General features: G+C 42.0%; 1 protein-coding gene across 1 annotated transcript in view; it reads left to right on the plus strand.

Moving 5' to 3' along the window:
- The first annotated feature begins 207 nt into the window (after positions 1-207).
- LOC127625872 (CLIP-associating protein 1-B-like) overlaps positions 208-13,725 on the plus strand; it is an 85,980-nt gene continuing 72,462 nt past the window's right edge. The window contains exons 1-2 of the mRNA XM_052101298.1: positions 208-318; positions 1,934-2,441. Of these exons, the coding sequence (XP_051957258.1) occupies positions 2,247-2,441 (195 nt within the window). The 5' untranslated portion in view covers positions 208-318; positions 1,934-2,246. The remainder of the gene's footprint in view (positions 319-1,933; positions 2,442-13,725) is intronic.

The raw sequence follows: 13,725 nt of genomic DNA on the forward strand, positions 1-13,725 counted from the left end.
AATGGACTTAAACATCCATCTGTTTCTCACCCACACCTACACCTATCAAATCAAGACATGGATTTAACCACTAGAGTCTTATGGATTACTTTTATGCTGCCTTTGTGGTTTTTGGAGCTTCTAAGTTTGCTCTGTTAAGATGTCGATTGAAACAGCAGAGGGCGCTCTGGCTGCAGCATATTGCGCATGCGCAGTTATTATCTTAACGTTTCAAGCCGCACAATGGGTGGAGATCACTGCTGTTTCCTTCCAAATACCAACTGACCATCAGCCCACGGGAAACGGTGCCCGTTTAGAGGGATTTGTGCGATGTGCCAGGTACGTTCGTTCTCAAATGACCTTTTAACAACCCTCATCTCTAGTTGCATTGTGACTCAGCTTGTTGCAGCTAAGCTTTGCATGCACTATCAGTGAAAATAGTTGTTTGCATGTTGTAATATTCAACAGCGTGTGCTACACTGCGAGCATTCTTACATGCAAAGGACCTGTTATATTCTGAAAGCAGAGTTGCATTATTAATAATGGTGTAAATGATCATGTTAGGGAAATATCCATCTTCATCATTGTCTTGTTAGGGCGGCCATTCATTGTTGCATGACTTAAATAACATACAAATGGCTAAAATCTAGTTTTAGGAAAAACAAAATAGCTGTAAGAGTAAGATGCAAGATACATAATAATCTATATATATATATATATATATATATATATATATATATATATATATATATATATATATATACACAGTTTTATTATTGATCCCATGTGGGAAATCTGGGCTCATAAGCAGACAAACAATAATAGGACATTTAAAAAGTATGCATTATAAACAATATATACAATTTAAACACAGTGTACTTTACAATAAATAGACAAAATGAATACAAAATAAACATAAAAATATTACACACCAGTTTAAAAAAAAAAGCATGAATTTGTATGATATTTTTGTATGTATTGTACATGTAATGATTGTCATATAACATGGTATTTAACATGGTACTCGAGGTATTTCAAAGAATACGGTCTTATGCAAAGAAATACACGTGAAACGGTTTTATTGTTTAAAAAGGGAATGTTTAAAAAGGGAATGTTGTGCGCAGTGGCATAGCCGAGGATGGGCCGGGGTGGGCCCGAATTAGACCCGGGCCCACCCAGAATATTGGAGATTATTGTTTGAATTCAAATATATATTTATAAAATAGTTTAAAAATGCAAAAATTCTATTTTTTTAAGTGTTAAAGAACCGTTTGAATGCTCCGCTTCACTGTTAAGGAAAACTTGGTAAAAAAACAACAATTTTGGGCCAAAACCACCCAAAAGTAATTTCCTGGCTACGCCCTTGGTCATGCGTAATAATTTAGAATGAGACATAAAAAATATGAGCATTTTCATGGGTGAAAGGAAGCGTGTGTGTGTTTGTAAATACTGTCTTCGCTAGCTGTCTCACCGTTACCAAGCAATGACATCAAGGCGTCAACTAGCTAGTTTTGCTAATGTTTTTATATGACTTTTAATGCTAAAGTTATGCTACAAATGCTCTGGGTTTGTTAAACAGAGCTTTTTCTGCCTGAACACACTGTTTACACTAAGATATGTTTGTAAGACAACTGCTAAACAACTGTTCAGTGAAATTAAACACTGCTAAAGTTAGATTAGCAATCACAACAGCTGCTTAATTAATGCTTAATGATAGAACCATTTCTGTAAATGTCTTTAAATACTACAGTTTTATGTTCTTATGAATATATATATATATATATATATATATATATATATATATATATATATATATATATATATATATATATATATATATATATATATTCATTTATGCCTTCATTTTTTAATGCTATGCTATGTTAAGTTTGCCTATCTGGACCTGGACTATCACTTTGTGCAATACAAATAACTTTTTTAATTTGCATTGTAGGACTTGTGGATCTGGATTACATAAGCATAATGGACTGGGCTTTGACAAGACTTCCCTGCTAAAGGATTTACACCATCAGTCTTTGATCTGTTTGTCATAATATTGGACAGTCAACTCATGTTGGACCATCACTATCTCCAAACCAGCATTCATACTTGCAGCAGTTTGTCACCTTCACTGTGGATGCTGTTTTTGGATTAACACCATCTGAAAATCCACAACCACGGAATCACGCGCTGTTCTCTGGCCAGTGTTTGTGTTTTTATGTCTTGTTCTGGGTGGCGGTCCATCGCAGGTCCAGCTCTACAAAATCATGGAACCCAATATGGAGTACATTGTCACGCAGGTGACCCAGAAAGAGGTTGGGCGGCGATTTCAGGTGGGACCAGAAATCATAGACTACATCCTGGACAGGCAGAAGTCACATGATCTGGAACATGATCAGACGATGCTGGACAGGATGGTGGACAGTCTAGCGACCACGTGGGTCAACGCAAGTAATTTCAAGGTGAGGGCTTGTGCACTGTAAGAAAGGTGAAGCTTTATCGGTGAAAAGCTCTTTACCACTTGAAGCTTTGTAGAGTTCGGACATTATCCGAATGTATCATACACTGGGTTTCCATTCAAATGTTTCAAATTTTTTAAGTGCATTCACCTTTGCCTAGTGAAACTTGTAACACCTGTCTACACCGGGCGCGTCCGTTGATGTGACGTGCCACAACGGCTAAGGGGTTTCGACACTGGACTCAATGAAGTCTAAATGACGTAAAGAAAGCACAGACTAATCAGCTGTGACCTTGAGGAAGGGATAAACAGGGAAAATGACCTTTATTTTCTACTTATTCTAAAATTATTATTGTAATGTTATTGTTGCTATAGCTGCGTAAACGTGGTTAGACACAAAATATTATTTAAACAAGTAGACCAGAAGCACCACGAACTGGCTTTACCGTAGCAGTCAGAAGTTAACAGAAAATTAATGGCAAAAAGATTCAAACGTATGATATTTGGTAAGTCAAATCATTTTATTTCAGACGGATGGGACCATAAAGTGGCTGGAGTAGCCCTGCAGTGTGTCAGCAATAAAACGGGGCATCCGTTAACATTCGGGCGCACGCAATGTGCCGCAACGGGCACTTCCAGTGTGGTCAGCTTCATTGATTATAATGGGATCTATTTGCTTCTGAAGCTGCACCGTGTAGACAGGGTGTAAGCAAATTATGAGCGAGCTTTTGCACATATCAACCATTCACGTTTTTTTAAGCGCAAACTTAAAAATTGCATAAAAATAGTTTGAAGGAAACCCAGTAGAATTCCTTGACTTTCAATTAAAGGTGGAGTAAGCCATTTTAATCCAATACACGTTTTGTCAAATTCCGCGAATGTCTCTTCTGCTAGCTGTCCAATCTGTGTGTGCGCTGAAATAAAAATCTGGTGTTTGTACACAGCCCTGGCTCTGTTAAATGGGAAAATAAACAAAGTGGATTGGACCAATCCACACAACACCATTGCGCTGCATGAATTTGGGGGCGGAGCTTCTGAAGGAGCACTGAAGGGAGGGGTGTGTTTGTTTGGCTGTTGAGTTCAAATATCAACCGTCTTTCCCAGGAATCGTTTATTCCATATTTAAACTGCTCACGGAAAATTTTCAATGGGATCAGTCATCAAGCAATCAGTCTGCGTTATTTAATCTTTTGAAAGAAATCGTGTTAAATAGCAGAATTCCTGCTGAAGAGCGGTAGTGGCGTAGTGGGCTAATGCACACAACAGTTAATCAGTAGGTCGTTGGTTCGATCCCCACAGCCACCACCATTGTGTCCTTGAGTAAGACACTTAACTCCAGATTGCTCCGGGGGGGATTGTCCCCGAAAAAGGGCACTGTAATCGCTTTGGATAAAAGCATCTGCCAAATGCATAAATGTAAATGTAAATGTGAAGAACTACATTACCCATAATCCTGAAGAGAAAGATCCACCAATCAGAAAATCGCAACAAACAAAGTGCGGTAAAAGAGCTCCGCAGCGACCGCCCAATCCCACTGTGAATGACGCAATCAAATCACTCTCAAACTATTTATGAGCAAAGTGAATGCTGATATATTTGTATATATCTGAATATTTTGTTTCTATACTTATAATTAACATCTTCATATCAATCATTTTACAATATTCCATTGTTTTTAGTTTGATTACGTCATTTGCAATGTTTCATGGGATTGTAGTTCATTCCCTCATTAAACACGGTAAATACACAGTCTTGTACCTTTTGTTTTTTTTGTCCGATGTTTAAATAATTTAGCTTTAAATCAAAGTTTGTAATGTTGTGGATCATCTCAGAGCTGGTTGATTTTGTTCATGGCTTACAACTGTTATGAAGGATTTTATGAAATCCCTATGGAAGAATGGGAAATGGAAAAATACTTCCACAACTAAGACGGCTGAAAAAGTGGGCGGACACTGTTGCGCTCTATTCACCTCATGCATAATATAAACTAGCGCGCAGCCATCTTGGAAATGTTGTCTCGTAACTTCCATTCTAGCAGTTTTATATAGAGATCTAAGGTGTTGATGTCAAACTGTAATTGGCTAGCGAAGTCAATATACATAAAAGAACATTTAGAGTGACCTCACAAGTATTTTCACGTAGTAAAGGGGTGCTGTAGACACCATCAACTCTTGGGGAAAAATACTTTCTGTGCTCCCACACATAATCAATTTTGATCGACTCTTCTCAGTAGCTTCAATACAAACAGGAAGTTAGGTAACAAAATTCAGAAGAGCGGAGTGCGGAAAAGGGGCGGCGCAGAATAAGGTGAATGAAATGGAATTGTTGTATTCTTGATTATGATTGGCTGACACCCCTTCCAAAGGTTTTGTTTATTTATAACTGCACTACTTTGAATTAGTTCCAGTTTCATCGACTGCATTACAGTTGCTTATCATTTCCACATTACTTCTGAATTATTACAGTTTCAAAGTGTTAACAGTGACTGTTTCTAAGCAAGATGCTTAAATGATTTGTGTAATGAAATGCAATTCTACACAATAGAGCATATAAAAAAAGAACCTAAAAATATCATGTGTCTAACACAAGTACATGTGGTTGTACAATATCCTAGAAGTGTAATAACTGACTATGGACCATTCTGATTCGAATAACCACCCTGCGTGACTCGTGAGCATTGAAGGTGAAGTGTGTCTAATTTCTGCACCACTAGTGGCACTAAGCAGAATTACAAAATGAACGACTGTTTTAAAATACGTTTCACTCCCTGCCAATGTTGGCCAAACAGGCTGGCCCACCCCAAACTCACATCATTTGTTAGGCCAGTGTTGTTATGTTGGGTTGCCAACTTTCTAGACAGATTCGGGACATTCCAGGGGGGCTCCAGGATGAAACGCTGCGCAAATGAGGTCCACCTAAAAGCTTTTTACATAGAAAACAATTGTAAAACAGGGTGTATGGACACAAAAACGCATTTGGTGTGCACAGCCCTTAATATGTTTAAAATGAAAACCGCTTTAATACAACATCCAACAAAAAAAGTATTTCTTTCAATCTTCACTTTTAATAAATGCAACTTTTTGCCAAAAGAACGAAGCTGCAATCAATAAAAAAAGTAATTCCCCATTTCTTCCCCATAATTAACTTAATCCTTTTCCATTTTTAACTGGCTTCCTGTTAAAAATTTGGGTCATCATTTTGTTGACAGCAGGCTATAAGACTAATGTGTCAAAAATAGTATTTTATATTTAGTTTAATAAAAATATTTTAATTTATCACAAAAAAATATAATTTGTCTCAGGACATTTCTTAGTACTAACCATGCATTATAATGGATTCTTATGGGAGAGAAAATGCTTTACATGAAATAGTGGATTTTTCCTTGGATTACAGCGTCGTTGTTTTGGCAGTAATCAGAATCAGAATGAGCTTCATTGCCAAGTATCCACACACACACACACACACACACACACACACACACACACACACACACACACACACACAAATATATATTTAATGGAATTTGTCATGGTGATTGAAGCTTCCAATGCAAAGAGAATACAAAATAATATACACACATATATACATATATGTAAACAGTGACATAGGAATAAAAAATATGATAAAACAGATAAATATATAGAGGAAACTACAGCAGGGCAATAATGTTGTTCAAATACACAGGTGGCCAAAGTGGAATTTTGGACAGATTTTGCTGTTTCAGAAGGAAATTGGTACTTTAATTCACCACAGTGGCATTCAACTGATCACAAAGTATATTCGGGACATTACTGATGTATAAATCAGCACCATCACTATTTAAACAAAGTCATTTTTGATCAAATCTTGACAGCAGCATCACTCCAACACCTTATCCTTGAGTAATCATGATAAATTGATCATTTGATACTAGAAAATCACTCGCCATTATATCAAACACAGCTGAAAGATATTTGGATCATTAAATGAAGTTGAACATTGTCTTTGTGTTTGTTTTTGAGTTGCACAGTATGAAATAGACTGGCATGTCTTAAGGTCAATATCAGGACATAAATGGCAAAAAAGAAACTTTCTCTAGAAACTCATCAGTCAATCATTGTTTTGAGGAATGAAGCGATACAATGATTGAAATTACCAAAAAACTGAAGATTTCATCCAAAGGTGTAACTACAGTCTTCAAAGACAAAGCACAACTGACTCTAACAAGGACAGAAAGAGATGTGGAAGACCAGAAGTGCAACTAAACAAGAGGATAAGTACATCAGAGTCTCTAGTTTGAGAAATAAACGCCTCACATGTCCTCCGCTGACAGCTTCATTGAATTCTACCCGCTCAACACCAGTTTCATGTACAACAGTAAAGAGGAGACTCAGGAGGACTTATGGGACGAATTGCAAAGAAAAAGACACTTTTGAAACAGGAAAACAAAAAGAAAAGGTTCGAGTGGGCAAAGAAACACAGACATTGGACAACAGATAATTGGAAAAGAGTGTTACGGATCTTAACCCCATTGAGCTTTTGTGGGATCAGTTAGACTGTAAGGTGCGTGAGCAGTGCCCGACAAGACAGTCACATCTATGGCAAGGAAGTGTGGGGTGAAATGTCACCCGAGTATCTGGACAAACTGACCGCTAGAATATCAAGGATCTGTAAAGCTGTCATTGCTGCAAGGGGAGGATTTTTTGATGAGAACGCTTTGAAGTAGTTTAAGAAGTTCTGAACATTATTTTAAAATTATAATAGTAAATTTTCACATTATTAATGACCTGAATATACATTGTAATCAGTTGAATGACACTTTGGTGAATAAAAGTACCAATTTATTTCCATAAGAGCAAAATTTGTACATTAACCCAAAATATTGGCCGCCAGTGTATGTTCTATACAGATATACAGTTATGTGCAAGGTGATTTAATGGATTGTGCAGAAGTGGTAGGATATGTCTATAAATATAAATATGAATGAATAGTTGAATATGCACATGATTGTATTGCCACAATGAAGAGTATTGGTAACTGTTCATAAGGTGAATGGCCAGAGGGAAGAAAAATTGTAAATTGTGTTTAATGGAAATGTAAAAAAAAATCCCCAAAAGTAAAAAGTGTTTGGTACAAAACCTGTACTGTATTGTACTTTCAAAAAGTGCTGCAATTTTTCTCACTGTCATTAAGTTGAGTCTTTCTTCCAGAATGAGCCCTGAAATATGTAATGTCATGAATTACTGGTGTTTTTTCCAATCACAATAGTGATAAACGATTATCATGCACTCGAATGCTCTCTGTTTGACAAAATTCTGCTGCTTCTGACTGAAAACACGACAGAAGACGTGCGCTGATTTTCATTGATCTTTTCCCCGGACGCTCAAGTGTTGCGTTTGTTTAACGTTTAACAGCCGATATCTCACACAGATTACTTGAAAGGTGCGTTTCAGGTCCATTTTCCTGATTTCTGAAACATTCTTGGCAGTTTGGGTGTGCAAAGTGATCTTATGGGAACTCATATGTACTCTCACGTAAAGTTTGGATCAAGCAAACGTACACTCTCTTACGTTTGCATAGACACGGAAACGTACAATATAATCCAATTTGGAACGCCCAATTTACAATGCAAAATCCTCGTGGTGGCGTAACGACTCTCCTTAATCCGGGTGGCGGAGGACGAATCTCAGTTGCCTCCGAGACCGTCTATCCACGCAATTTTATCACGTGACTTGTTGAGCGCGTTACCGTGGAGACCTAGCGCGTGTGGAGCCTTCATGTTATTCTCCGCGGCATCCACGCACAACTCACCACACGCCCCACCGAGAGCGAGAACCACAATATTGGGACCACGAGGAGGTTACCTCATGTGACTCTACCCTCCCTAGCAACCGGGCCAATTTAGTTGCCAAGGAGACCTGACTGGAGTCACTCCGCACGCCCTGGATTCAAACTCACGACTCCAGGTGTGATAGTCATCGTCAGTACTCGCTGAGATACCCAGATCCCCTGAAAGCATGTACCGTCATAATTTTACGTATTATCACCATTAGATACATACAAATGTTTACATGTACTGTTTTAATGGATTCATATTGAATAATTCATGGAATTAATCAGTTAAATACATTTGAGATTAGTTAAATGCCATCCCATTTATTTAATGCAGTTGACATTATAAGACATTTTTATCGGTTCTCTTACGAGAGGATCTCTCGTATTGCGTAAGCTAGCTTACGCTACGGGAAAGATTAATCTTTTCTGAGATATTGAAGCCAAAAAATTATCCTTAATTTTGTATCATTTGTCAACGCAGTGCAGCAACTGCAGACCTTGAGCGGGCTAGCTAGCGAGCTCAATGGTTGCTCTGCGGCAACTGCTGCAGCCTATAGACGAACTTGGGCGAACTCGCGTCCAATGAGAGGTGTCCGCGCGCTTACTGCATCAAAGCCCGCCAAAATGGGCGTGGCTAGAGTGCATAAGCGTAGTTTGTAGGCTGGAACCCTGATTTTCATCTCTTCAGCGAAGCTCTTCGCATTTCTGAACTGGAAGCCGCGTCGCCGTTCGAGGGGCATCTAGCAAGCTTGGACAGCGCTCGAAGAAGCCGGCCGTCTCCGCCACTTTCAGCCATCCTGCGAGATACGCCATCCGGCGACGTATACTTTTTTAGAGCAAGCTAGTTCTTAACGAACTTCACAAAAGAGTAACAAGCGTCTTTTTTAAGATGCCTCGCACCACTTGCGCTTCATACCGCGCCCCTCTCAGCGCCGGAGACCGCCACATCATCTGCGCTCTCTGCCTGGGACTGGGGCATGCAGAGCTCGCCCTCGCTGAAGGCGGATGCGACCTCTGCGAGGAGCTTCCCGATGTCGACCCTGCGGGCTCGACTCGAAGCGCTCAGAACCGAAGCCGCCGCGCTGCCTTCCGTTCCGCCACGCAGGAAAAAGCACCGCTCCCAAAGGCTGCCAGAACCGGTGATAGAAGTGACTGCCTCGCCGGAGCCTCTCCCTCGAGCATCGCTCTCACCCTCCCCGCCCCCCCGGGACGCGCAGTTGCCGCCCAGCGGCCGCACTGCTGCCATCTCGGAGGACGAGGCGGAGGATAAGGGCTGTTCCATCATGGCTTCAGACAGCGAGGAGTGGTCAGGCTCCCACGCCTCCTCCTCGGCCCAGGAATCCAGCAGGACCCGCGCCGGAGTCGAAGGGGAACTAACACGCCTCCTCACACAGGCCGTCGACCGCCTCGGGCTCAAGTGGTCACCGCCCCCTGAGCAGGCTCCCAACAGACTCGACGGCTGCTTTCTTCAGAGCCGTCGCCGCGCAACACCCGCGGCCGGGCCGCTCCCTTCCTGCCGGAACTCCACACTGAGCTTGCAAAGTCGTGGAGCAGCGCCTCTCGGCCAGGATCCGTTCCCACGTCTCCACCCCTCTCGCTTCGGTGGACGGCGCCACCGAGAAGGGCTACTCCTCCATCCCCCCGGTCGAGGATTCGGTAGCAGCACACCTTTGCCCGCCCTCCGCGAGATGGCGGTCTAAGCCAGTGCTCCCGTCTAAGGCCTGCAGAGCGACTTCCGCATATGTTGGCCGCTCCTGTTCCGCCGCCGGCCAAGCCGCATCTGCTCTGCACTCCATGGCCGTCTTACAGATCCTCCAAGCGGACCTTCTTCGGGAGAGGGATGAGAAAGGCAGGCACCCAGAGGCTGTTGCAGATCTAAGAAGCGCGACGGACCTCGCCCTTCGCGCCACCAAAGCTGCAGCCCAAGCTCTAGGGAAGTGCATGGCCTCGCTGACTGTGACCGAGAGACACCTGTGGCTAACGCTAGCCGACATGGGAGACGTTCCTCAACGCACCGCTCTCTCCGACCGGTCTCTTCGGCTCCGCGGTGAGTGGCATTGTTGACCGCTTTTCAGAAGTCCAGAAAGCCACCCAAGCCATGAACCTCTTCCTGCCGCATCGCGCTAGCTCCTCTGCAGGCCGCCCACGTGACCAGCCTCCTGCACGAGCCTCTTCACAGCGCCCAGCTCAACAAGGTCAGACTTCTCAGCGTCGGCAGGGCGGCCGCCCTCGATCGCGCTCAGACAGCCGCTGCAGACCGCCGCCCCCCCGCGGGCCTCGGTCTAAGGTTGCGCTGAAACCTAAGCAACCGAAGTCCTCCTAGCCTTGTTGAAAAAACGACGGCTCAGTCCCCGCCGCGGCCGGACCACCGTCAAAGCTTCGCCCCCTGTTAGTCCCCCTCTCTCAGGCTACTACAGTGGTGGATTCAGCAGCCAACAAGCCGGTGATACTGACCATGTCTGATACATTTACATGTATATTTTGTTTTTTTCGCCGGAGCACCACCTGAGTCTTCTCCTCATCTACCAGTGATGCTTGATTCAACTTACCACATCTACTACCTGCGCAGATATCAACAGCGCAACTGGGTTGTAGGTTGCCAGGTTGAGGTCACAAATGGGTTGAAATGTGTATGATGTGTCGGTTGTGTGAGTAGGATCTTCATACAAGGTCTGGCAACTGGACAACCATGGAATAATATATTGATGTGATTATTCATATAATGATATTTGGGCCATACAAATTACGGGAGTTTCCCAGGAGAAATAACAAAACAGGAGGGGGTGGGAGATGGGTATGAAATGCGGGAGACTCCCGGGAAAAATGGGAGAGTTGACAGGTATGCTTTAACCAAGATTAAACTTTAAAATGTTAAAATGAATTTTAATCATTTAATAAGTTATGAAACATTTAATTTTATTTTTGTTTGCCATGGGACACAAAAGGTGTCAATTCAAATGTAAAATCATGTACGTTTAATGATACAAAAATGAACGTACAAGTAGCTATGTATATTAATGAGATCAGGCTGGGGTGTGAGACACTGAAATACAGGACAAACGGCGTTCCGTGTGGATTTCATACAGAACGCAACTTTGTTCCAATTGGCAACCCAAGTCAGGTCGCTCGAAATGACATTTCACCTTTAATTTTCCAAAATTGAACAGTCCATTCTCAATTTTTTCGTACTTCAATATCTCACGTATGTACAAGAAAAACCTTATCCGGTGTGTATTTTTAACTTTTGTAAGTTTTTCCCACAACACTGGTTGACACAACTCTTTCAAACATCACACATTCAATTGGGGAATGTTGACACAGTGGAAATGATTGTTGATTTGAAGGATGATTAAAGCATCTGTTTCAGGAAGGAGAGTGGGTCACTCCCATTCAGGCTTGAGTTTTGACAATACTTCTCGTTTGATGCAGTTCTGTTCAAGTGGAAACTATAATGGTATATAATTTCAAAGGACAGCAGTTTCGGGTGACAGAGAATTTGTAGTTTGTGTTAACAGATCTCCATTTCAGCAATAAAATCAGTGACCTGAGAGAGTCATTGTCAGTTTTATGGAGTGTGATTATGATACATTACCTAGAAAATGCAGGTATGCGGGTGGGGGTCTGGGTAGCTTAGCGAGTAATGACACTGGCTACCACCCCTGGAGTCCTGAGTTTGAATCCAGGGCGTGCGGAGTGACTCCAGTCAGGTCTGCTAAGCAACCAAATTGGCCCGGTTGCTAGGGAGGGTAGAGTCACATGGGGTAACCTCCTCCTGGTCACGATTAGTGGTTCTCGCTCTCGGTTGGGCGCATGGTGAGTTGTGCTTGGACGCTCAACAAGTCACATGTTAAGATGCTTGGATTGACGGTCTCAGACGCGGGCGGAGGCAACTGAGATTCGTCCTCCGCCACCCGGATTGAGGCGAGTCACTACGCCACAACGAGGACTTAGAGCGCATTTGGAATTGGGCATTCCAAATTGGGAGAAAAAGGGGAGAAAACTATGCATTACTCATTCTCATGTTGTACCAAACTCTGCTGTTATTTTTTTCAAGTACACATTTTTGGAACCAGACTTTAAATATAGCACCTTGTGGAACGGAGGGGTGGGGCGGGCTAGAATGTCGCACTCCCGGTCCCCAGTCGGCCTGACGAGGGATAAAGGCGGCCGGTGACGACGGTTCGAGAGAGAGAGAATTACGGGCATGTCCGTCATGTGTGTGTTTGTCTTTAAGTTATTCATTAAATTATTATTTATATTGACAAGCCGGTTCTCGCCTCCTCCTTGCCCATCCTAACCCCCTTACACACCTATGTCATATGGACACTTTTATGGTACTTTTTTGTCCTTTTTCGCACTTTTGGCTGCTCCCGTTAAGGGTCTCCACAGCAGACTATCTGTGATCGGCATGTTAGTCTTGGCACTGGTTTTATGCCGGATAAGATAAATTAGATCTAATGGGACAATTTCAAGGTAATGCATCAAACTCAACAAAAACTTGCTAAAACATTTCCATTATTTTGGCATCAGGGTATTTCTGTTGGCTGTATGTTTAAGTTCTGTTGTTTGATTTGCATTCAAACTACAGTGTTAAACTGTAAATAAATGATTATTCGGCATCTGACACTGCAGCTGTTTCTTCTGGTATATGAACGTTTTCTCTGAACATCTGCTGCTAGATCTCACACATGACAAGCCTGTAACTAAACACATCTGAACAGCTACTGAAAAATGTGACGGTGGCATCATAAATAGCTGAGTTGTCAAAGACATTGACAAAGACAGTTTAAAAGAAAACTATGTTTTTATTGATGTTTCCGGCACATTGATGTTCAAGTCAAATGTGATATTTTGTGTCTTTTGTACAGCTCATTTAGTGGTCTTTTTGAAATCAATATTTATATTCTCAGAACACCACAAGCACAACTGGACTTGAGGTGTAATTATACAGACACTACTTCCTGTCAGTGGGCAGCTTTCTGGGAGACGTCTATAGGATTTGTGATGCATTACAATAACGTCCTTCCTGTATCTGCCTTGATTAAACATTAAATGGTTGTATGTATGAAATGTTCACTGCTGACTTTGATTGTTGAGTGTCTTGAGGTTCTGCGCAGGCATTAGCATGTTTAAGTGATCACAGATATCCACTCATACTACTTCGTATTCGAGCTCCGTGCTAGACAGCACACGCATGTGACATGTCACCTTGAATGAGAATACAGTGTTGACTACAGTCGTAATGATGCTTAAATCAGTGGTGTTTCAGTCAGTGTGTTTTCATGCACTTTACAAGTTCAATTTCCATCAGACTAAAACAATAATTCGTCATGTAAGCTCTTTAGCTCGACTGAAATTGTAGCAGACATGCTAACAGACCTAGATAATGCAATTTTAGCTCGGCTTCATCCTGCATGTATACATGTTAGGGTTAGACCTCAATTGGCCTTGCCATTTTGTGTGCGCTCCAAAAG

Source organism: Xyrauchen texanus, chromosome 32 (genome assembly GCF_025860055.1).
Source record: "Xyrauchen texanus isolate HMW12.3.18 chromosome 32, RBS_HiC_50CHRs, whole genome shotgun sequence".
In the NCBI taxonomy this organism is placed as follows: Eukaryota; Metazoa; Chordata; class Actinopteri; order Cypriniformes; family Catostomidae; genus Xyrauchen; species Xyrauchen texanus.